Below are 26311 nucleotides of genomic sequence, written 5' to 3'. Positions count from 1 at the left end.
AGCAACCTGACAGGAGAAATGGGAAAAGAGAATCCATAGGAGTCTGGATAATACACAAACCGGAAAATCATGGAATGCTCAGGCAGCAGCTGCAATTGATTTCCATAAATGGACAGAAAGCAGCACACTGGTTAGACTTGAACTAGAAACCGCAGATCCGTGGCCCTTAAGAACCCTCAGGAGACAGACGGGCCCTGTGCTTTGGACTCAGAGTCCAAAGGGGACTCAGAGGGGACTCAGGACTTACCGTCTTCAAGTGACATGGGACACCTGGGTGGCTCAGTAGGTCAAGCAGTTCATGAGTTCAAGCCCTGCATTGGGCTCTACGTTGACAGCTCAGAGCCTGGAGCCTGCTTTGGATTCTGTGTCTCCCTCTATCTGCCCCTCTCTCTCTCTCTCTCTCAAAAATAAACATCTAAAAAAAAGTTTTTTAAAAGGGGGCTCTGAGTGGCTCGGTCGGTTAAGCATCCGACTTCAGGTCATGATCTCACTGCGCATGAGTTCAAGCCCTGCATCGGGCTCTGTGCGGACAGCTCAGAGCCTGGAGCCTGCTTCAGATTCTATGTCTCCCTCTCTCTCTGCCCCTCCCCTGCTCACATTCTGTCACTCTCTCTCTCAAAAGTAAATTACATTAAAAGAAGAAGAAGAAGAAAGAAACTGACAGATAATCCTCTCAGTGTAAACTAGTCCCTCAAAGGAGGTGCAAGCCCTTACTCTGCCACTGGGCGCAGAAACTGGAAGTAAGCAGACTGTGAACTCCGTTCAAACCTCACTCCTTCTCACAGTGATTAGGTGTATTGTCTTTTCATTGGGAATATTTAGGGCTGTGGGAAAACAGCTATCACAGAGTTCTTTAGGATCTAAAAAATCAATAAAATCCTTGACATAAACCATTTCTCGTTTTTCCTTTTAAGTTTGTACACTAAGCCTATTTTTCTTTTATTATAACCACCTTGTCTTCATTTTAGTGATTTTTATGATATTATGTTTATTTAACACTCGATCTTGCCCCAAACATTTTCCACATACAGCTTCTTCATGAGTGTCTCCTTTCCATAGGGCTGTCACACAAATTAATTTATAGCAAAACTGAGTGATTCATTATATAGCAACGAGGCCAAACTCCAAAACTGAGCTTACGGAAGATATGCAGAGAAGCACTGCTGGCAAAGGTCTTTAATATTCGTGACTATTTTTGTTTATTGCAGAAAAGGTATTCAGCTTACTTTGTGTCCTGCCTTTTACTTTTCTGTGTGAATTAAATCATTTTCCTCCGAGATAATGAAATGAGCTCTCTGTCCCCTGGGGATGACGAGAAGGAATTGTGGGAGTGTGTGGTAGACCGGAGCAGGAATCTGATTGAAAGGGATGGGCATGGAGGAGGGCACTTGTGGGGATGAGCACTGGGTGTTATATGGAAACCAACTTGACAATAAACTATTTGTAAAAAAAATTTTAAAAAGGGACATTTTTGTAATTACATAAAAGTATAAGAATGTGAGCCTTTAAAAGAAATTAAGATTGCAGGCAATGGGAAGAGGATGGTTTTTATAAGTGGGACCTATTATTTTTGTTGTGGATCAAGTTCTAAAGCTATCGCTGAGCCTCAATGGCAGCAGAGAGAAGGAGCCCGGAGCTCTCGTTCTAGCCCTAGGCTCGCCACTAGCTGTGAGACCTTGGGCAAATTCCTCTGCCTTTCTGGGCCCAGTTCACAATCTGTACCTCAAATGAGAGGCAACAGAAGGTCCTAAGCATGTATCTCAATAAATGACCAAACCTCCCTCTGAGCCTCTGTTTTCTTGCCCTGCAAAAACTCCCTAGGTTTGTTAGAGGATTAAACGAGGTAATGAATGGAAAGACAGTGGCTGACATATAGTAAAGTGCTCATTAAGTGGAACCTCTTTTAATAATGAAGATTATGGTGCTAATAGCAAGACATTCAACCTAGAAACTCACTGGGGTAGATTTCAAATATATCTTTTTCCATTATTTTTTTTAAGTTTATTTATTTTTGAGAAAGAGAGAGAGCACTCGTGTGCTGGGGAGGGGCAGAGAGAGGGAGAGAGAGAATCTCAAGCAGGCTCCAAGTTGTCAGCACCAGGGCCCGACCTGGGGTTCAAATCCACAAACCGCAAGATCATGACCCGAGTCGAAATCAAGAGTCGGGCGCTTAGCCGACTGAGCCACCCAGGTGCCCCTCAAATACATCTAATACCAGAGTGAGGACAATTAAGCTTCAAAATCCAATGACATCCAGGGACACCTGGGTGGCTCAGTCGGTTAAGTGCCTGACTCTTGGTTTCGACTCGGGTCATGATCTCACAGCTTCGTGAGTTCGAGCCCCACAGTGGGCTCTGTGCTGGCGGTGTAGAGCCTGCTTGAGATTCTCTCTCTCTCCCTTCCTTTCTGCCCCTCCCTCCTTCACTGTGTCTCTGTCTCTCTCAAAATAAATAAATAAACTTAAAAAAAAACTTTAGGAAAAAAAATCCAGTTATATTCTTTGTTCCAACAAGGACACTACACCACTTTACCCTCTTATACTTTTATTTACCTAACATTTCCGTGTGTAAAATGTGTTCAGCCACAGCTGCTCATGTGATTTTCAGGACAACTCTGTGAGATAAATAATGCAAAGGATTGAGGATCAAGGAGGTTACATGTGGTGGCCGTAAACAGGCAGAGATCTCGAGGCCGAGCAAGTAACACCCCCCAGGTTCCAGACCCGTCACATGGCACCTTCTCCACCTGCCCGGTCCCCAGTCCAAACCCTGAGAAGACGCCACCCAGGGACCACCCATGATATTCCTCAACTACTTCTCCAATTACTGATACACAGTTTCTTTTGATCCACTAAAAAAAAAAAAACACAGTACTTAAGAAGAAGGCGCCACAAAATCAGTAAGCTGCAACTTTAAAATGTGTGGAAGCCACTAAATCATAATCTAACCCAAAAAGAAAAGCCAACTTTACTCTCCTTGCTCAGAAGTAAACTGCTCCCTAGTTTGTTTCCAAAATACCTTTAGGCACATGAGTCTGGTCATGTTGATGTGAAAGCTCTTTGCGTCCTCATGAGGCAGAAGTCGGGCTTTCACGGTACAATCATGCGGTGTATTAAAACCTCTTTTATTGTTTCACTTGTTATCCACTACACCTCTCTCAATACCAGATTTTCTTTCTAACCTGAAACCATCCTTTGCTTTAACAGAAATAACTGCGTCCAGCATTTTTCGTAGTGATCACACTCACAGAAGGCATGAGTCTGAAAAGCTCGAGGATCAGGAGATGGGAAACGACAAGTCTAGTCAAGAGCAGAGTCTTGTGCAGTTATATCGATCCACCTGTCTGTGTCTGGCCTAATCTTTTTAGTTACATGTAGAAGGTTTGATAACTATTACAAAGGGATGGTCAGAATTCAAGGGTAAACGACCTTACAGTGCATGGCTCTGATCAGATCCATCAGTTCATGTAACAAATGACATCTCCCATTTGTTGTTTCGAGCAACACCAAGAGGTGAGGGTTACCACGTCCAAGACTAATTAATCCCCGACAGGCTGGACTCCTAGAGGAGCCAGCCTCCAACACGGTGCCCCCTGGGAACTGGCTACAACCAAACCCGAGAGACAATTACTCAAGTTCAGCGCTGAGCTGAGGCATCCCAGGTAGAAGCCAAGGGCTCACTAACCCCCACAACTATACTGCAAACCTGGGTCCCAGCCACCAGCTCACACCAGGGAAGGGCTGGGACCCCCAGTTCACACCAGGAAAGGGCTGAGATGCCCAGCTCACACCAGGGTAGGGCTGAGACCCCCAGATCACTCCAGGGAAGGGCTGGAGGCCAACCATGATGGCTGGAGGCCAACATCATGCAAGGGCAGAGGCAGGACCTTCTCCGAATATGCAGATTAAAAGTTCCACGGCTGAGGGGCACCTAGGTGGCTTAGTGTTAAGTGTCTAACTTCGGCTCATGTCATGATTGCATGGTTGGTGAGTTGGAGCCCCATATTGGGCTCTGTGCTGACAGCTCAGAACCTGGGGTCTGCTTCGGATTCTGTGTCTCCAGCTCTCTCTACCCCTCCCCCATTTGTGCACACATGCACGCTCTCTCTCAAAAATAAACATTAAAAAAATGTTGACAATTTCCTGTTGGTTATTTCCTGTTTGCTTTACAGAATTATAGATCAAACCAAAGACCTCTTAGTTTGAGAAGGCACTCAATAAGTATTTGCCAAATTTAACTTCTTTCCTCTCAACTAATAGTGTCTTTATAAAACCCAACATATCCTTCAGGGTTGTTTAAAAATGTGCCTTCTGACTTGTCATGTCCTGAATGTGTATTCAATACCAACGCAAACCATTACAATTAGAAGCAGAACAATAAATACCATGTAGTCTTATAAAAATGTTTACTATAGAAATAAAATTGGGGCACCAGGGTGACTCAGTTGGTTAAGCATCTAGTTTTGGCTCAGCTCATGATTTCATGGTTCATGGGTTTGAGCCCCACGTCAGGCTCTGTGCTGAGAGCTCAGAGCCTGGAGCCTGTTTCGGATTCTGTGTCTCCCTCCCTCTGCCCCTCCCCTGCTTGCACTCTGTCTCTCTGTCTCTCTCGCTCTCTGTCAAAACAAACATTAAAAAAATTTGTTTTGAAGAATGCCTCTCATATTTAAAATAATAATAATAATAAATTTTTTGTAAGTTCTACTGGTGAGGGGTCCAGGGGCTACTCCTGAAACCTCACATCGGACCCTGCTGGACCCCTGGGAGCTGGCCACCCACGCAGTGGGCCATGAGAACCTAACACCTGCTGTGGCTCCACTCCCGATGAGTCTCCCCCATAAACCTGCTCGAGAATGCCCAGGGTGGCGTGGTCCGCGTGCACCTGTGTGTAAGCACCACACTTCCCAGTGCTACCCTTGTCCGATCTCACTCGGCCCCCACAAGCATCCTAGGAAGCAGGTGGTCGATGCGCTGTCTATGGTTTAAAAGAAAACTGAAGCACAGATTCAGCTGGTTCAAGGTCACACGCTTAATAACTTATTTGAACTCGGGCAATCTGACTTCAGGGCCAAGTTCTTGGCCCCTCTTCTCTTCCCTCTCAAAATCCCTCAGAATACTCACATCGGCTTCTGATATCTTGGAGGTTTGTTCTTTTATTCGTTGATGCCACCATTTCTCAACATCCTTTCTCGTCTGCAACGTGTACTCTTTTGTCCACTTCCCCGTGGCACTGTAAATACATCTGGGGCATCCTGGGATCACTCTCCTTCCTCTGCTGATGATTTCTGGCCCACCACTTAGCTGGCTTTTCAGGAAAGAGACATAGAAATCCAGTCTCCGCCAAGCAGAAGCCATTCTCCAGGAGGTGTGAAGGCCCTGAAAAAGAGGGCAGAATGTTCTCTTAGGAACTTCCCAGAACTCTTTCCAGTTCAGCACAGCCCAGCATTCCCTGCACATTCACATGCCTTCATCTGATGCTCTTGATGGTTTCCTTCCCTGAACATGTCACATCAAAACTTCAACTGAGTTAGGGCACCTGGGTGGCTCAGTCAATTGAGCCTCTGACTTTGGCTCAGGTCATGATCTCACGGTTCGTGGGTTCGAGCCCTGCACTGGGCTCGCTGCTATTAGCACAGAGCCCACTTCAGGTCCTCTGTTCCTCTTTCTCTCTGTCCCCTCCCACTCAAGCTCTCTCCCTCAAAAATAAATAAACATTTAAAAAAGAGAAGAAAAGAAAAGAACTTCAACTGAGCTAAGCACAAACTCTTTTAATGGAAAATAGAACAGTGGTCAACGTTCCTAAGCACCAGATACAAAACTCCCACAGAAACGAATGGGGACCACGTCAAGGGCCAGCCCTGCCACAGCTTTGAGGGGTGCACGGAAGGCCAAGGAGTCCCCTCCCTCCTTTCCTTTAGCCCCAGCCCAGCAGTTTTCCCTTCCCATCATCCAGGCTTTAGAAGAGCTCCAAGCACATCTTGGCTTGGGCTTAGGCTCAAATGACAGAAGGGATCGGAACACCCACCCTCCAGGAGGTCCAGAGCCTCGGGAGCTATTATTAGCTATCGTTAAGTTACATATACTCATAGGCTGAGCCAAGAAATAACTATTACTTGTAAGAGTGCTTATTCAGCTAGTTCTTCATTTATTTACTAAATACTTATTGAGTGTGCTAGGTCCACACACTGTTCTAGGCACTGGGGATACAGTGGCGAACAAAACCCAACTCTCTTCCTCCATGGTACTTACATAGTAGTAAAGAAAAGCAGATGAGAGGAAAACAAATAAATATAGACGCATAATAGTGGCGAGTCCTATACAAGCCATAGGCTGGGACCCACCAGGACATCTGGATGCAATTCAAAATTCAACTGGGACACTTCACTGGTCTCCTCCAAAGGAGAATTCCAAAAATGACCTCACGGAAGCACTTTCATGTTTTATCATGGTCTAAGAGGCTGAGGTGACAGTTTGGCAAATATTTAAGATATATGACTAACCAGCCTAACCTTCCTGCCTTCTTACATAACCATGCGAAAAAGCGCTCGAGTGAAGAGACAGATGTAAAACCAAGAGAGAAATAAAGGAAGAAGCTGGTGTTAATGCTTTGATTCTGTCAACAATTGCTCCATAGTTACTAGCGTCTGGCCTGTTTTCACACAGGTACTGGGCCACGAATGCTGCCAAGAGAGTCTATCATAGGCTTACACAGTGGGTTTCACACTCAACATAAAATGGCATCCGTGTTGGCATTTTACAAGATGGTCGGCCAAAGTTCTTGATATACCAACTCTCGCTATACTTAATACCTCCTGCTTCTTTGGGGGTAGAAGCAGAAAGATGACAAAACAAAACCTTCCCTATCCACTGGGCTTGGCTATTCTAAAACATGTACATGTGACTAAAGATATTAGGGTAAACTATATGAAAACGGTTGAATATCAGCAACTTCATATGACCGACCTAATATATATACACACTTTGTACACTTAGAGTAGTTGCATTTATTTTTAGGGGTTGGGTTTCTACAGAATTAGAACTATCTGCAGGAGTTATCATTTTATGGTTCCCTTGCTAAGCTATCATTTCCATATCTTTACAAGCCAAAAACTGCCCAATGAGCAGAGGGCATAGATAGACGCTTGTCGTTTCTCTCCTGGATTGCATTCCCTCACAACACATAAGGAGAGGGTTCTGGAATATTCTCCCCAAGAGAAACAAAGGGAAACAACAGAACTATAAAAATACAAATTAACCAGGAGCGCCTGGGTGGCTTAGTTAGTTAAGGGTCTGACTCTTGATTTTGGCTCAGAGCATGATCTCACAGTTCATGGGATCGAGCTCCATGTCCAGCTCCATGCTCACAGCACAGGGCCTGCTTAGGATTCTCTCTCTCCATCTCTCTGCCCCTCTCACCCCCAAAATAAATAAAGAAACATTTAAAAAGTACAAATTAACCTGAACTGCAGTCTCACAAGTTTTTGGTTTCAATGCTTGTTAGCTGTTGCGAGGATTGAAATCCCAAAGAGTGCAGACCAATTACCAATATGAGCAGTGTGAAGGGAGGTCATTCTTTCACTGAAAATTCTAATCGTCTCTGTAACTTACTCATCATACACCAATCATAAACAACATATACAACACTCCCTGTCTACCCAATGAGAATAAGCTTTCTAAATATGTTTACGGGGTGCCTGGGTGGCTCAGTTGGTTAAGCATCTGACTTTGGCTCAGGTCACAATCTCGCAGTTCATGGGTTCGAGCCCCACTTTGGGCTCTGTGCTGACAGCTAGGAGCCTGGAGTTGGCTTCGGATTCTGTGTCTCCCTCTTTCTCTGCCCCTCCCCGTTCACACTCTGTCTCTCACTCTCAAGAATAAATAAACATAAAAAATTTTTAAATATGTTTATATAACACATGACTCACTGACAACCTTTTCTGTACATAAACCAATGGTATAGACTAGAGAATCCTGAAACTGATCTGGGCTTGTAAAGAACTTAAAGGTCATAAAGAAAAAAGCACACGTCAATTAGAAACTGGAGCCCCATCTCAAAACCACAAACCAGTGTAAATCCCATAAGGATTAAATAATTTTTTTTAAGTATCATAAAACAAGACAAAAATACAGATGAGTATTGAACACATCTTTACAAGGTGCAAGATGTTCTGTCCTGAGGATAAAAGCAATAGAAGAATTCACAAAATGTTAATAAACCTGACTCTAAAAATGTAAAATGTCCGTATATCAAAAGCACTGTGAACAAAAGTGGAAAGAAAGCATTAACTGCAATAACAAATGGTTCTCCTACTCTATGAAGAGTTTAGTTATAAAAAGAGAAACATTCAAAACCTAATTTTTAAAATAGGCAATGGAAAAACAGAAAGAGAAATGCAAATGTCTAATAAATATACAAAAAAGGTCAACTTTAGAACTAATCAAAAAATGCAAATGAAAATGGAAATGAAACATTTTGCTTAACAGACTGGTAAAGACCTATTAAATGAAAAATGAGCATTTTTTAAAAATGTTTTAATGTTCATTTATTTTTGCAAGAGACAGAGTATGAGCAGAGGAGGGGCAGAGAGAGACACACACACAGAATTCAAAGCAGGCTCCAAGCTCTGAGCTGTCAGCACAGAGCCCAATGTGGGGCTCAAGCTCACATGATCATGAGATCATGACCTGAGCTGAAGTTGGACACTTAACCAACTGAGCCACCCAAACACCCCAAAAATGGGCATTTCTATACACTGCTGCTGAGAATGTAAATGGATTCCACTTCTTTGGGGAGCAACATGGTAATAATGCATTAAGACTCTTTAAGAAAAGTTCATACTTGGGGCGCCTGGGTGGCTCAGTTGGTTAAGCGTCTGACTTCAGCTCAGGTCATGATCTCACCAGTCATGGGTTCAAGCCCGCATTGGGCTCAGTGCTGACAGCTCAGAGCCTGGAGCTTGCTTTGGATTCTGTCTCCCCCTCTCTCTCTCTATCCCTCCCCCACTCGTGTTCTGTCTCTCAAAAATAAACATTAAAAAATTTTTTTTAAAAAGTTCACACCCAAAGTTAGGGGAATCCCCAAGATGCAGGGGGATACTGATAAAATAAAGGAAATTATCTACTTTTAATGTCTGTGGGTTCTGCTCCTGGGCTCCCGGGGAAAGCTATACTTTAACATATACCAAGGTCAAAATGATTCCACAAAACCTCAAAGAACGGACCCTATTTCTGCCCTAGTACACATTGTACATCTGCTTTATTTAAGAAATAACCAAAAAGGAGCATTCCAAACATAAGGCAGAAACCTCCCTGGTTCCCATAAGATTAAAGTCATACACCCCTGCATTTACTAGAGGGTAAGATAAGTTCTGCAACTTTCAAACATGTTCTTTGTCTAAGAATTTGTAACTTTATGTAAAACAAAAAAAACAAGAAAGGTATATAACCCAATACCAAATGTTCCTTCACAGGAGCACTCTCTTCTTTGTGAAGATTGTGTATGCCAGCAGCTGTCCTAACTTGGCCTTGAATAAAACTCCCTTCCTTTCTTTTAGAAATTCTAAAAGGTTGGTTCAATTTGCCCTGACAATATACTACAGAACTTTCTGGAGCTCAGCAGGCCCTGCTCTTGGCCACTCCACCACCAAAGTCCTAAAAAGGGCACTGCCTCTTCTTGACAAGGTGCGGCCATTTCATTAGAGGACTCTGCCCAATTACATCAATGTGAAAGGTGTGGCTCACGTCTTGTATTTACAGCCAACTTGGCCTTTTATTCCTTAGCTCTGTTTCATCCAATTCCTTGCCTAGATGCTTGGAATCTTGTCTTTTCTTCCACACCCTTCCAAAATAACAATCCCCATGACTCCGCTCCTCTCTAGAGTCAGTCCTGACCTCATCCTCACTTGGGGCTTATAAGGTTGTTTTCTGGAGGACCGACAGGTGGTCAGAGAAGAGGCCTAAGATCTGGACTCAAAAAGATAATCGTATGTAGACAGAGAAACCTAAGGGAAAAGCAGTACAAGCAAAAAACAGCAAAATACATGGAAGAAGGACAGGAGGTCATTTCTGTGCACCCCCAAAATGTGTAAGAATAGACCAGGAAAACTGCATCTTAAAGAAAATAAATTTTGTGACAGAAAAATTCAGATCGTGGCTTTTGCAGCAACTCGTTCCCTGTGGGACCTCAGGTAAATTATATCCTGCCGGGATCTCACCTTCTTTATAAGAGAAGGTAGACCCACATGATCTCTGAGGTAACATGCAGTGGCAATAATCTCTGGGCCACAGAGATGTACTGAATGTCTTTTAGCTGAGTCCGAACCCCCAGGCCAGGAAGCAAAGATCCAGGGACGAATCGGGGCAGAGGAACTGGAGTGCAAAACTACGTGTACATGTGCATTCTTCTGGGAACAGGAAAGGGTCCAGAACTATCATCAGGGTTCCCCGCTCAAAGAGTCTGAAGACCGGAGTCTCAGAGACTTTTCCAGGTCAGAAACTGCACGGCTCCAGGACCACCTAAACCAGCCCGCACCTTCCCTTCCTGTCCCTAGCAAGTCGGAACCTCCAGATCCGAGGGCAGAGACCTCCCTGCCAGAGGTGTCTTGTCCCGCCGAGCCCCGGTCTGAGGTTTACCTGCTCACAGGCTCTGGCCTGCGGCTCCTCACGCCTCAGTTCCCACCTTTAGGTGAACACGGGCCGGCCAGTCACCATGGGCGGCGCCATATTGGCAGAACAACAACTTTATCGGTAGCGGCCGGCGCAGACACAGACAGGCGGAGGCGGAGCCTGGGGAAGCGGAAGGCGGGCGGGGCGGGACTCCCGGCAGCCTGTGGGGCGGAGGCGTCTGCGCGGGCGGCCTCGAACTCCGCCCCCTGTTCCCGGGCACCGCTTAGCGACCCAGGCCCCGCCCTTCGGCCCAGTCCTGTACCCTGCTCCTGGCGTCACCAAAACCAGATACGTGCGGCTCAGATTACTCCAGTTGCTGCAGAGGAGTGAGACATCAGCTTTGTGGCCCCAGAATAAACTAGATGGCAGGTGGTGTAAAGAGCATTGGGAGAGTTCTGATGCCAGGGTTTGAATCCCAGCTTAGCTAAAATTGCCCGTGAGCTTGGGTAGGTCTTTGACCTCTTGATCCTTAATGGTGGTTAAAGATCTTTTTCCACCGTATTCCGTGACTTTATAGCCCTGAGAAGGGAATTATCTGACCATGATTAGGGGATAGGTGAGCTGGGAGTCAGGAAAGCAGGATTGTGACCAACCACTTTCCTTGAGGAGTCTCTGTACAACCAAACCCAACCTCTCCGCACCCCCCCCCAAGTGTTTTTTGCAACAAATGAATGAATCGATGAATGAATTTTAAAAGACCAGTGGCATTAAAATATGATTTTTATTATTTTTTAATTTTTTTTTAATTTTTAATATAGAGAGAGACAGAGCATGAGAAGGGGAGGCACAGAGAGAGAGGGAGACACAGAATCCGAAGCAGGCTCCAGGCTCTGAACTGTCGGCACAGAGCCTGATGCGGGGCTCGAATCCACAAACCGTGAGATCATGACCTGAGCTAAAGTCAGATGCTTAATCAACTAAGCCACCCAGGCGCCCCTAAAGTATGATTTTTAAAAGGGTAAAACCCATATAAAGGAGATTTTGAAGACCTTATAGACGTGGGCAATCAGGAATACTGAAATGAATTTGGTAATTATGCAAAACTGGTGGGTATCCTACAGGACAAGAAAAAGTAATGTATTGAGAGCCAACTTTTTCTACAGGGCTGAAACCAAGTGCACCTCTATCAAACAAAATTCAGCCCATTACTATCCGTAATGGATAGTAATTCTACATTTTAACTTCTCTTACAGAGCTGAGCAACAGAGGCCAAGCAAAGGTATATGCTCCTATAGCACCAGATAACCCCCAGACCAGCTCCCCAAGCAAGGGAACTCCCAGGAATCCCTTCTGCCCATTTCCAAGTCTTTAACGGTTCCTGACAGTTCAAACTCTTCTTTGTTATTCAAAGCGTGGCCTCCAGACTAGCAGCAGCCTCACCTGAGAACTTGCTAGAAATGTCAACTCTCAGGTGGCACCCAAATCCGCTGCATCAAAATCTGCATTTTGACAAGATCCCCTAGGGGATTTGGGGGCATATGGAAGTTTGAGACTCACTGCCTTAGAATGTGAGCGTTAGAAAGGATCTTGAGAACTCTCTAGAGCAGCCCACTCATTTTACAGATGAATCCACTGAGACCCTGCAAAACTGATGGTCTAGCTCAAGGTCATAAGCAAGTTAGTAGAAGGTTTGCTATTCACCACTGGATCTCTAGCCTGCTAGAATAGTGCCCTTCCCGAATTGCAGAACGGAAGGTCATTAGGAGTTTGGACAGCTTCCAGTCCAAATTTTAGGACACTGAGGCCCAGGGATTGGATAAAGCTTGCCTGCCTAAAGCCACACAGCCAGTTGACGACAGAGCCAGGATTCCAATCCAAATCTCCTGATCTCTCTACCCCTGATACTAGAGGCTTAATTTAAACTGATGCAATGGAAGCATTGACGCTCACATTAACATGCCACACTTAAAGCAGTTTAGCCTTCAGATATGTCATGTTGCATCCACGTATAACCAGAATGTCCTTTCCCTAATTTACCCCAAATGCTAAATTCTAAGTAGCCTCCACCCTTATGTTGGTTCAAAAATCTCTCTTTCCTCTTATGAATTAAAGTTAACATTGACATTTCTAGGAGATTATTTCAAATAGAATTTTTCTAAAAGTCATTTGCTTTACTGGAAAGTTGCTATTTTTACATCAAAGAAGACAGTAGCATGAAAGTAAATCCCTTTCGCTCTTAAAGAGCTTGCTGCAAAGATACATTATTAAATGAAAGAGACAAGTTGCTGGGCTGTGTAGAAAGTTACCCCACTTTTTATTTTTTAAAAAGGAAAGAAAACAAAAGAAACACATTTGTTAGTATAAGCATGGAAAGAAATCTAGAAAACTATGTCCCAAACCATTTCCTGTGACGATCTCTAGGGACAGGGTGGTTCTATGGGCCTTCCTTCTTATAACAGATTTCTGTGTTCCTTTTGCTTTCCTGATTTGCTTGTGTGGGAGGCTGAATAATGAATGACTCCCAAAGATATCTAGGTCCTAATCCCTGGAAGCCAGGCATGTCACCTTCTATGGCAAAAGAGACTTTGCAGATGTGATTAAATTAAGAGTCTTGAGATGAAAAGATTATCGTGGATTATCCTGCGGAGCTCTAAATACCATCGCAAGGATGCTTATAAGAGAGAGGCAGAGGGAAGTTTGAGGCAGAAGAGGCAATGTGAGCGCTGAGACATGATGTCACCCCTGGTGGAGAAGATGGAGAATCCTGAGTTGAGGAATAGAAGAAGCATAGTTCTGGAAGATGAAAAAAACAAGAATATAGATTCTCCCATATGATTCAGCAACGCTGTTTCTGGATAGATACCCCCAAAGACTTGAAAGCAGGGTCTTAAAGAGATACTTGCACAGCCGTGGTCACAGAAGCATTATTCACAGTAGCCAAAAGGTGGAAGCAACTGAAGTGTTCATTGGACGATGAACGGACGGAATAAAATATGATATATACATGCAGGGAATATTATTCATCCCGGGAAAGGAAGCAGATTCTGACACCTGCCACAGTATGGATGAACTTTGAAGACCTTATGCTAAATGAAGCATGCCACTTGAGGGCCATAGGAAACAAATCACAAAAGGTCAAGTATTGTATGATTCCTCTTATATGAGGTACCTCGAGGAGTAAATTCATAGAGACAGAAAGTACTGGCTACCAGCTACTGAGGGTAGGGAAATGGAGAGTTTCTATTTAATGGGTACAAAGTTTCAGTTTGGGAAGATGAAAAAGTCCCAGACGGCTGGACGGTGGTAAGTAGTTATATAACAACATGAATTAGCCAAATGCCACTGAGCCATACACTTAAAAATGCTTCCAATGGTACGTTTTATGAATATTTTATCAGAATCAAAAAAAAGAAAGAAAGAAAAAACAGATCCTCTCCCAGAACCTCCAGAGGGAGTGCTTCCCTGATGACAACTTGATTTCGACCCAGCGAAACCGATGTTCAAGCCACAAGTTTGTGGTGATCGGTTACAGCAGCCAGAGGGAGCTTCATGGTTCAGCTTCTAAGACGTCGTACACGGAAAAAAATCAAGAAGATTTTTTAAGTAAAGAGATTAATGCCCATCACCATTATTTGATTTCAATCAGTGCAGCCTCACTTCTGTACCCTCCGTTCATTTCCTTGCCTCCCCCACCTTGCTCTGCATTCTCTGTCTAATATAAAAGCTTGCATGTCAGGAATTTCCAGGAAAGGCAGTCTCCGTTTCTTTGACCATTTCTTCCCCGTTGGTGTAAAAACAAGACCATTCTTCTATCTTACCTCACGAGGTAAGGCAAATTTACTAGAAATGATCTAGAAGTGCAGGAGTCATAGATAATTCCAACTTGACATTTATGTCAATGCTTTTGTGACCTTTCCAAAAATAAATCACTGGGGCAGCCATGAAAATTCTTCCCTGAGCTGTCACGTGTCAGACATTGATTCAGGTCTTCTGGGAATGGCTTTCAGTCGTCCATTATGGAGATGAAAGCAAACCCCAAGACTCTTGCTGCTATATGGATTGCTTTTCATTAAAAAAATGCCCCGGCCCTGATAATTAAGTCACATAAGGTGTAGCTAGGCTTCTCGGTGGCACCTGGTCCTTCCTCTTTGTTGATCATGGCTCCTGGACGTCCCTCAAGGAAACCATCCCTTGCCCCAATTCTGAGCCATTTAGTCTTACGGACTGGTCCCCTCATCCCTCAAGTCCAAGGTCTGGCTTAATCCAATCTGTTCATTCTGTTCCCTGACCATGGAGACAGTTCAGGCAGGCACTTGACCTAAGCCAGAGCTCTCAGAGGGAAACACAGAAGCCTTCTGCTGGGAACACTAGAGCCGGATTCTCTTTCTTACTGTGTGGGAATAAAAACCTTAGGAGCTGCCTCAACCATTCCAGAACCACATTAGGAGAGCGAGCCTGCTAAGACTGGAGGCAGGAGAGGTACTGGGTCCTGGTGCCACAGAAGGATCTGTGAGGTCAAGCCCTGCCTGAGGCTCGATCGATCAACTTTCAAAGTCCCGTGCACAGGAGTCTGGGAGGCCCCTCAGTTGTTCCGGCCAGTTCAGCTGGAGTTTTCTGTTTATCCATAGAGGAAGTATCCTGCTATACTCACCTCCCCAACTAACAAGGACATGGCCCTTCTCCCTCCGTCCACATGGAATTGGTCTCCAGGTTTTGTTACCTTTGCTCTGAGATAGATTTCCCCAGCCCTCCACTCTTGCCTGGCACCCTACCAACCCCCCAGTGGAGGCTCCCCTCCCCTTTCTCCTCGACCGTTGCAATAGTCTCTTTACCGTGTTCTATTCGTCTATCTGCCACTATGGACAGCACACAGTGGGTATTCAGTGTATGTCTTTTAAATACCTTCTTTTTTTCATTTTTAAAAAAATGTTTACTTACTTATTTTGAAAGACAGACAGACAGACAGAGGGTGAGCATGCAAGCAGAAGGAGCAGAGAGAGAGGAAGAGAGCGAATCCCAAGCAGGCTCCATGCTGTCAGTGCAGAGCCCAACATGGGGCTCAATCGCACACATCGTGAGATCATGACCTGAGCCCAAATCAAGAGTCAGACATTCAACCGACTGAGCCACCCAGGCGCCCCTTAAATGCAATCTTTTAAAATTGGTAAGTACAGGGGCGCCTGGGTGGCTCAGCCAGTTGAGTGTCCGACTTCAGCTCAGGTCATAAGCTCACAGTTTGTGAACTGGAGCCCCGCATCAGGCTCTGTGCTGACAGTGTGGAGCCTGCTTGGGATTCTCTCTCTCTGCCCTTCCCTGCTCAAGCTCTCTTTCTCTCTCAAAATTAAATAAACATTTAAAAAAATAATAAAATTAGCAAGTACGGTCCATTCTCATTATTCACAGATTCCATATTTGTGAATCTATCTCCTCTCGAAAATGCATGTGTAACCCCAAAATCATACTCGTGGTGCTTTTGTGTTATTCACAGACAGACTCAGAGGTGTGAAAATTTTGGGTGTCCCCCCAATCCCATGCACATTCCCAGCTGAGGCTGAACATGGTGACAATCTACCTCCTTGTTTCAGCTCTTGTCCTAATAACAGCGTCCTTCTCCCAGGATGTTACGTGCCGTGGTTTTACATTTTTGTGCTCTTCACTGAGTTCACTGTCTGAAGAATCGTGCTGAAGTGCTGGCCAGTGTTCCCCAGCACAATGAAGCTGGGGTGTGGCTCAGGGACAAAGTATGTGTGTTAGGCAACTTTCGGTCAGGCGTGAGTTCCAGGGCTGTGGGCGGTGAGTTCAATGTTAATGAATCAACAATATATCTCAAACAAGGTGTCTTTAAGCGGAAACCCACATACAAGAAACCGATCAGCTGACAAACACTCTGGGACCAGAGGCTTTCAGGAACATAACCCTGTATTTTCCTTAGGAGCAATGCTTCAGTCTTGGCTCATAGGGTGCTCGGGCGACCTTATAGAACAAAATCACCGTGAACGACGGAAATCCACTGTAGATGGGGAGCAAAGGGCAGTGACTCAGCCTTTGTGACATTGCAGTGAGTCGTCGAGAGCACATGCTGGGGCAGAGACATCCTGGCTTGGAAGTTCAGCTCTACTTCGCTTTCAAGATGAATGATTGTGTGCAAGTTACTCAGCCTCCCTGAACCTCAGCTGTTCAGCCTGTAAAATGAGGACTATTGTGCCCACCTATCAGGTTGCTGGGAGGATTAAACATATTTAAATGAAATTATTACATGAAGTGCTTTGCCAAGTTCCAGACAGAGTATACAGTCAACAGATGGGATTTGATATTTTTATTGAATGTAAAAAGTTGGTCTATACACACTGCTAAGTGGTTGGCAAGTGCCAACATTGTACAGGAAAGAAACGGCCCTCTTGTCTATGATGGGCCCCCTTCAGGCAGCCGGAAATGGCCTGGAATGTGCCTCGGTGATATTGCCACCAGAGAGCAACCTCCTTGGGACCAGAACTGAATCTTTAAAAAAAAAAAATTATTTTTAATGTTGGGGTTTTGTTTTGTTTTGTTTTGAGAGAGAAACAGAGGATGAGTGGAGGAGAAGCAGAGAGAGGGGAGACACAGAATCTGAAGCAGGCTCCAGGCTCCAAGCTGTCAGCACAGAGCCCGACACGGGGCTCAAATTCATGAACCGTGAGATCAGGACCCGAGCCTAAGTCAGGAGCTTAACCGACTGAGCCACCCAGGCGCCCCAGGACCGGAACTGAATCTTTCACCCACCCTCAGGGACACCTTGCCAAATGAGTAAGCTCAGGAGGGAGGCAGATTCTGGGGTCAAATCGTAGTTTAGTCACTTACTGGCTGTGCGATCTTGGACAGAACACCTACCCTTGCTTTTCTCACCTCCAACAATAATGGCATCAGCTTTGCCAAGATGGTGTCACTATTAAGTACAACAACCCATGTAAAATGCCTCCTTTGGTGCCCAGCACATGGGGGTTTGGGTAAATGTTTTGGTTTCCTGTCCCTGCAGAGGCCAGTTGGCTTCCTTGATTATATCTCAGCTTATTCACTGACCCCTCACACCCTGCTCCTTGGCTATAAATTCCCACTTTTCCTTGTTATATTCAGAGCTGAGCCTCATCCCCCAACCCCCTTGCAAAACTCCATTGCAATAGTCCCTACATCTATCACAAAAGTCCCCATCACCATTTTAACAAGTGTCATGGATAATTCTTCAACAGTTCTTGCTGAGCTGAATGAAAGTCAAATGTAGCATTGATGGGCCAAAGAACTCACAATAAAAGCCAGTGCCAGAGAAGTCAGGAACTAGGAAAATAAGAGTAGACATCTTTCTGAAAGTTGCCCCAAAGCAATCTTGACCTTGAAGGGCCCTGGAATAAAATTAACATTTTCCTAAGTGCTTGATATTAAAAAGCACCCATTTTGGTCATCCCTTCCAGGGTACAAAGTCTGCTGAACTTTTAAAGTTCAGGGTACAAAGTCTGCTGATCCATCATGATCAGCATTGCCATCACCATCACCATCATCACCATCCACATTCATCACCATCACTTTTGTTGACTTTTTAAGTTTGAGGTTTCCCCCCATCAGAAAAGTGCCTTATAATAGTGCTTGTGCGTTTATGAGAAAATCCATTCAGAGTGACTCACACCACAATTATACTTGGACAACAGAAGCAGACCTTGGGGATTAAGCTTTTAATCTGTTCATTACAGGGGAGAAAAAGATTCCTTTCCATTGCTACAAATCTTCTTAGGCCTTGTGATTGCTTCTAGAAAAAGATAATCCTATTTGAAGAACTACTGAATGTATAAAACAGTACAGATGGTCCCCAACATACGATGGTTCTGCTTACAACTTTTTGACTTGACAAATGTTGAGAAAGTGATATGCACTCAGTAGAAACTGTACTTTGAATTTTGAATTTTGATATTTTCCCGGGCTAGTGCTATGCAGTCTGGTCCTCTCACAGGATGCTGGACAGATGCAGGGACCACAGCTCCCAGTCAGCCCCGAGATCATGAGGGTGAACAGCCGATACGCTTAAAACCATTCTGCACCCATGCAACCTTTCTGTTTTTTCACTTTCAAGCCAGTATTCAATAAATTACATGAGATACTTAGCACTATATCATCAGATAGACTTGGTGTTGGATGACTTTGCCCAACTGTAGGCTAATGCAAGTGTTCTGAGCATGTTTAAATTTGGCCAGCCTTAGCTGTGATGTTCAGTAGGTTAGGGTACTAAATGCATTTTTGACTTGGGGCACCTGGGTGGCTCAGTCAGTTAAGCATCCGATTTCGGCTCAGGTCATGATCTCACAGTTCGTGGGTTTGAGCCCCGCGTCGGGCTCTGTACTGACAGCCAGCTCAGAGCCTGGGGCCTGTTTCAGATTCTGTGTCTCCCTCTCTCTCTGACCTGCCCCTGCTCACTCTGTCTCTCTCTCTCTCAGAAATAAATAAAACATTTAAAAATTTTTAATATTTTTAAAAATAAATAAATGCATTTTTTGACTTCCAATATTCTCAATATGTGATGGGTTGGTTTACTGAGACATAACCCCATAGTAAGTCAAGGAAGATCTGTATTGAGTTTAATTTGACTTGAATATGCTCAGAAGTTGTTATTGCTGGTCTAAGAGTGGGCTACTGGGGACATGAATTTATTTGCAAACATGTGAAATGTATATTGCCCATCTTTTGGTGGTTTCTGCAATTTTAATAAATAAATGTTAATAAGATCCTATAGTACTTACACCTCTGGCATTAATTTGGCATTTAGTCATACCATCTTTTGGTATCTCTCGCATTCCTGTGCAGTTAAGTAGCCCTTGAATTTCTGTGCATATGTCTTTTCCTCCCAAGTAGAAAATAAATGAACTAAGCCAACAATCGTACTCCTCTGATTGTTGATCAGCAGTATCGTTTTATATACAGACACAAGTTGTGTTAGGTCCTTCATCTGAAGTGGTTGCCCAGTGGCTGATGACAAACATACCCCAAATAGAGAGGGTGGTGCCCAACAGATCTATACTTTTCCTACCAGTCACCTTTCAGACCAATCAGAGTATGTGTCTGAGAAGCACCTGGAGTCCCTTCTTTCTAGTACCCTCTCTTCTCCCTCTTCATTCCATGTAGTCTTTTTTACCCTTAGTGACCCTCCACCCACCCACAGAATTCCTAAATCTACATGACAAACCACCCTTTCTCTCCCTAATATTGGCTGCCTTTTGTGGCATAATTTCATGTTGTTCTGCTGAATGACCTCTCTCCTACCAGGCTGGAAGATAACAAGAATAAAGGGAGATGAGGGACTGAAAATCCCATTTGGCAAGACAATAACAACAAAATCACTACCACCATAAGCATCAGCATCATCATCATCATCATCATGATCATCATCATCATTGCCATCACCATCACCCATCACCATTACCATCAGCATCAACATCACCATCAGCATCATTATCATCCATCAGCATCGCCATCAGCACCAGCATCAGCATCAGCATCATTGTTCAGCAGCAGCAGCATCCATCATGATCAGCATTGCCATCACCATCACCATCACCATCATCACCATCCACATTCATCACCATCACTAGCAGAATCGGCACTGGCATCACCAGCAGCAGCAGCAGCAGCAGCAACATCTGAATTCTCTACCTGGAGCCCAGGGTGAAAGGAGGGCAGGGAGAAAGAAAGAAAGAAAAAGAAGCTCAGCTGTGTTCAAGTGCTTGGCCAGAGGAAGAGAAGGAAGAGGGGGAAAAAGAGAAAGAAAAGGAGAAGAAGCAGAAGAAGACCAGAAGGGGAAAGAGGAGAAGACTGAGAAGAAGGATGAGAAGGAGAATGGAAGAGGAAGAGCTAGTGGCCTTGGGATGGGGCAGCCAATGAGATATTACCCCCGGCCCTCAGCCCAGGGTAGGGAAATGCCATTCTCTTGTGCACAAAGGGTTGAAAAGACAGGATTACCACGAAGATGAAGTTTATCAGTCAATTGGACTGTTCTGTAGCTTTTTAAATCTGGATCGTCCTGGCCCCCAAAAGAGGAGGAAGATGCTAAGAGCTCTCACTTACAGGATCCTTGTTATAAGCCTGGTGCTGCATCAACCTGGATGGCCAAAAGCAAACCATTTTACCTCTCTAATCTCCAGCCTTTTCATCTATAAAGGGGAACAGGTGTGGTACCTATCTCACAGATTTGTTGCAAGGATTAAACAAGAGAATGCATGCAAACAGTTGGCACAGCGCCTGGCACAATGTAATGGCAACCCTTAGTATTGTACGTGAGGCTGCCGCTCCCAGGAGCTCAAGGCAGGGCAGGCAAGGCAACCTGGCCAGTGTGTAGATCCAGTAAAGGCGTAGGCTGCTTAGTGCTGATAAATTGCAAAGAAGTATGTATTCAGTTCTGTTCTCCTGGTTCAGTCCCCACATCATCCAGAAGGTATGAGACAGGGTTAGTTGAACCTCTGCTCGTCAAACATATATGTGCATATGATTCACCCAGTGATCAGAAAGTTTGGGGTGAGCCTGAGATTCTGTGTTTCTAGCAGGCTCCCAGGAGATGCTGACGCTGGCAGCCCATGGCCCACCCTATGAGTAGCAAGAACTAACTGATAGCCCTGGCGTAACACAGTCGGTTATAACATCAGAGTGATACAGAAGTAAAAACAAGAAACATGGCCGCTGATGTGCTTCCTAATACTTGCTTATTCTGTTAAATTTGGGAGCAAAATCCACCTGAATGAGTGGGAAGCTTGGATAATAATACCTTAAGAAGAAGAAAGGAAGGGAGAGAGGAAAGAAAAAAGTGAAATGAAGTGAAAACAGATGACTTCTGAGGCCATACAGTAGAAAACAAGCTAATAGAATTTTGCCAAATAGAAATTGGTCCGATTGGACTTACCTCTAAATATATTTAAATTGCATGAAATTAGCCAACTGTTCATCAAATGGAGGCTGCCAAAGTGCTTGGGAAAGATTTTTTAAAGAATGTTAACATCTCTCCACCTGAGTCTTGCTTACACATTAAATTTGCTTAGAAGATCTGAAGGCAAAGACAAATCCCTATCAAAATAACCAAGTTTCCTTCTGAATCAAACTAACCACGTATGAACAATTCAATTTGACCCATCAAACAATGTCTGAACAGCTTGTACATACCAAGTACCATCTTCTGTCCTGCAGATAAAGAGAAAAATGACACAGAGAGCCTGGGTGGCTCAGTCAGTTAAGCATCTGACTTCAGCTCAGGTCATGATCTCATGGTTCGTGAGTTCGAGCCCTGCATCAGGCTCTGTGCTAACTGCTCAGAGCCTGGAGCCTGCTTCAGATTCTGTGTCTCCTTCTCTGCCCTTTCCATGCTCTCTCTCTCTCTCAAAAATAAATATTAAAAAAATGTTTTTAAAGACACTAAATGCACCTTCTCAAGAGCTCAGGGTTAATGGTAGAGACAGACAATTGAAACTCCCTTCCCCTTAATCTATAACAGCGGTAAGAATGGGGACTACGGGGCACCTGGCTGGCTCAGTCAGCGGAATATACAACTCTTGATCTTGGGGTTATGAGTTCAAGCCCCATGCCGGGTATAGAGATTAAATAAAAACAGAATCTTAAGGGGTGCCTGGGTGGCTTAGTCGGTTAAGCATCCGACTTTCGCTTAGGTCATGATCTCGCGGTTCGTGGGTTCGAGCCCCGCGTCGGGTTCTGTGCTGACTGCCAGCTTGGAGCCTGGAGCCTGTTTCAGAGTCTGTGGCTCCCTCTCTCTCTGACTCTCCCCTGCTCACGCTGTCTCTCTCTCTCTCCTAGAAGAAAAAAAAAACATTAAAAAAAATAGAATCTTAAAAAAAAAAAGAATAGGGAGTATAGGAACACACAAAGGATGGACACCTCCCTGAGCCTGGAGAGGAAGGAGAGTACAGGGGATATAGATAGATCAGGGAAGACATCCTGGAGGAAGATTTTGAATACTATCCTGCTTGTGTGATTGAAGAATAATCTTCTGGATGTTCATTCTTCACATCCCCAAAATTACATCTAGGAAGATGGGTAGATGCAGGGCAAGAAAAGAGTCTCTGAAGTCCTCTGGCCTCCATGGTCAGGAACAGCTAGTTGCCTCGGAAGTCTTCAGTTCCTTGGCTCTTTTGCCAAATCCTACCTCCCATGGCCAGTAGGGGGCAGAGCCAATGGCCCTGAGTGGAAAAGAAGTCTCCTGGAATTGCACTGAAGTTACACTAATGTATTCATTAGCATCTCATTAGCATCCTTTGGCAGCAGTAAATAATTCATTAGTTCTGCTCTAGAATATCTAATGGAGTGGCCCAAACTCCCTTGCAGAAGGGGCAAGCCTAAGGAGTTTGGGGAGGGCTGACCTGGGGCGGCAGCTCTTACACTGGAAAGTCTTCCCTCGTGGGCCCACAGTGCTGCTCTGATGGAAGAGGACAGAGCAATGCATCACTTTTCTTTCACCTGAGGAGAAGAAGACCCCCTTTTTCTCCCATAAATGAGACCCTCTGAAAGAAGGGGACACTGACCAGGGTGACCCACTTTCAAAACAGAATAAAGATTTGCTGTCAGGAAGCTCACAATAGGCCGAGATCGACCTCTCCCAAGCTACAGATGTGCTCTACAGAGAAAGATCCACGCCAAATTACAAGAAGTTCTATGATGCAGAGACTTTACAGCATCATTTGGCAAAGGGTTTTTCCAAACCTTATTGACCATGGAACCATTTTTCTTAATTGCTGAGGACTTATTAACACTCATCAGATCCTAGTGTTCCATGGAGCTGAATTGCAGTTTGAGTCGAAAAGCTGTCTGTTGGCAGAAGTCCTTCCTGCTCAGGGGAGGTCAGTTTTTATTCTATGAAGGCCTTCAACTGACTGGACAAGGCCCACCCACATCACAGAGGAGAATCTGCTTTAGTGAAAGTCCATTGATCTAATTGTTGATCTCATCCATAAAGCACGTTCACAGAAACACCCAGAATAATACTTGACCAAACACCTGGGCACCATGACCCAACCAAGTTGACACATAATATTAACCATCACAGTGCCCAACCTGGTGTCATGTCATTCCATGTGGTGTCAGCTATGGAGCACACCCGGGGCTGGAGGAACCAAACCTTCCTAGACGGCTCATTCACACAGCTGGCCAGTTAGTGCTGGCTGTGGGCTGGGAACTTGGCTGGGCTGTTGGAGTGGAGATGGGGGGCCAGGTTTCTCTCTCTATGGGCTTCTCCACGAGGCTGCTTGGGCTTCCTCCAGCAAGGTGACTGACTTCGAAAGCAGGTATTCTAGGATATATTAAACTCCACCCTCAAATTATCATTTCTCCCCAATGCAAATTACGTTCACCCCTGAAAGTCACATCCCTTTACCATACCTGGCTCAAGGACCAGGGTCTCATCAGCCAAATAAGGCTTGGGTGTGGACGAGACTTGTCAGGTACAGTTCAAAGACACAAAACATCTTATCCACTGGGAAGTGGGGTGGATGTCCCCTCCCTGGGAATCTGGGACTGGGGGCTCCATTGACTTTGTTGATAAACAGAAGATGGCAAAGTAATGCCATGATGGCTGCTAGGCCTGGGCCTTAAAGAGACCAGTGCTTTCCACTTCCTGTCTCTTGACACACTTGCTCTGGGCCCTGAGCCATTGTGAAGTCCAACACCCTGAGACCACAGTACTTAGAGCAGCCACATGTAGCTAGATGGTCCAGCCAGTAGTGACTACTGAGCCTGGCCTTCCAGTCACCCCCAACAAGGCTCCACACATGTGAATGGTGCCATCTTGGGCCCTCCAGACCAGCCCAGATACCAGAAGTGTGGCACAGAGTAACTCTTGTTACTCCCCGAGTTGTAACACCCCGAGGAATAGGCCTGCCCAGATTTCTGACCCACAAAATCACATATTAAAATAATTGTTGTTTTGGGGCTCCTGGGTGGCTTAGTCGGTTAAGTGTCCGACTTCGCTTAGGTCATGATCTCGCGGTTCGTGGGTTCGAGCCCCGCGTCGGGGTTCTGTGCTGACTGCCAGCTCAGAGCCTGGAGCCTGTTTCAGAGTCTATGTCTCCCTCTCTCTCTGACCCTCCCTTGCTCACGCTGTCTCTCTCTCTCCTAGAAATAAATAAAACATTTAAAAAAATAAATAAAATAAAATAAAATAATTGTTGTTTTAAGCCACAGCAATAGATATGAGCAACAGACAGCATTTTGACATCATTTTTAGTTCAGAAGTTTATAAACTCTTGGCTTTGCGTTTAGTCACAGGAACCCCTTTTCCAATAAAATTTCACATAGAATCCTAATATGCAAAGAGGTATGAGGGCGCTGCTTTAAGGAAGGATGGGGGTCCTGAACTCCCCTTAATTTAAACTCCCTTGGGGCACCTGGGTGGCTCAGTCGGTTAAGCGTCTGACTTCAGCTCAGGTCACAATCTCGCTGTTTATGAGTTCGAGCCCCGCGTTGGGCTCTGTTCCTGACAGCTCAGAGCCTGGAGCCTGCTTTGGATTCTGTGTCTCCCTCTCTCTCTGCCCCTCCCCCGCTCGTACTCTGTCTATCTCTCTCTTTCAAAAATAAATAAAACATTAAAAATATAAATAAATAAAAATAAACTTCCTCAAACCTCTTACTCTTGCCTCCTGGCTAAAGCACCTCTGGAAACACATACAGACCTCAGAACACAATCGAAGAGTGCAAGTCTAGTCCTCCTCTTTGTTCTATAATTAAGGCTATATTTGAGGGTCAAGGGCTAAATTGCCCTTTGCTTTATATAAGCATTTCTCAAAATGTGGTCCCCAGATCACCAGCATCAACGNGCCCTGTGTTTTAACAAGCCCTGCCGGGGACCCCCCCACAAGCTACCGTTGGAGAACCACTGCTCTGTATCACAGAGTGAGCTAATTACCAAGCAAATACTTTGACTTGCTCAGATCTGGGTTTGAATTCCTGAACACTCCTTAGCTTTGGGACTTTAGGCAAGTTACTGACCGTCTCAGCCTCAGTTTCCCTCTCTGGAAAGAGAAGAGAGTAGTAACTACTGGTGACTCCCTCTGATGGTGCCAGCCTTCTTGGGTGCTGGAAACAAAGAGAAGGCTCTAAGGTCCACGTTGATGTGGTAACCGAGTCCAACTGGAACAGGGAATGGCGGCCATTTCCTGAGTTGGGGTTCTAGGGTTTTCTTCTAAGTATCCTTGACTACTCCTGAGAGCAGGGGAGGCAATAAGGATACACAACCACTGAGATTTAATTTACACTGACCAGCTTCACCAGAATTTCTGAGAAGCCTCAGGTGTCTCCAGCACACAGGCTCAAGTCCCTGTCTGTAGCCAGCCTCAGCGCCCTCTGCCTCTCCGGCTCTCCTCCCCGGACCTGCCCGCATGATGAAGCAAGCCAGATCCCACTTGGTTCTGCCTCTAATGACTTCATCTGCCTATTTTTTCCTTCTTTTTGCAATAATGTCAATACCAGAAGGAGGAGGTTGTCAGGGCAACCCAGAGTGGAGGTGGGAAGTCCATCCTTGACCTAAACCTTAAGTCTGTTTGGTTAAACACCCACTGAGTTCTCGGCTCTCTGGTTTCCTGGTAGCAAGAATGTAAAAATTCAACGTTTTCTGTTTTCCTCCTTTTCTCCCCTTGTAATAATCTCTTTCTCTCCCCCACCTGTCTCTCCCCCCCCCCCCCCCCCCCCCCCCCCCCGCCCCCG

The 26311-nt window shown here is 45.0% G+C and overlaps 1 protein-coding gene across 3 annotated transcripts in view; it reads right to left on the bottom strand.

The window, feature by feature from the left end:
* LARS2 (leucyl-tRNA synthetase 2, mitochondrial) overlaps positions 1-26311 on the bottom strand; it is a 236287-nt gene that overhangs the window by 136418 nt on the left and 73558 nt on the right. For 2 of the 3 annotated variants that reach the window (XM_077776920.1, XM_077776921.1), the window contains one exon: positions 5120-5374. In XM_077776920.1, coding sequence (XP_077633046.1) covers positions 5120-5353 — 234 coding nt within the window. In that variant the 5' untranslated portion in view covers positions 5354-5374. Of the gene's footprint in view, positions 1-5119; positions 5375-10630; positions 10710-26311 lie in introns of those variants that run through there. The other variant, XM_077776922.1, reaches the window with a different exon arrangement.

This window comes from Crocuta crocuta, unplaced genomic scaffold, assembly GCF_008692635.1.
Source record: "Crocuta crocuta isolate KB4526 unplaced genomic scaffold, BGI_CrCroc_1.0 scaffold77, whole genome shotgun sequence".
In the NCBI taxonomy this organism is placed as follows: Eukaryota; Metazoa; Chordata; class Mammalia; order Carnivora; family Hyaenidae; genus Crocuta; species Crocuta crocuta.
The sequence above is the reverse complement of the archived record's forward strand: the minus strand, read 5'-3'. Positions and strand labels throughout refer to the sequence as shown.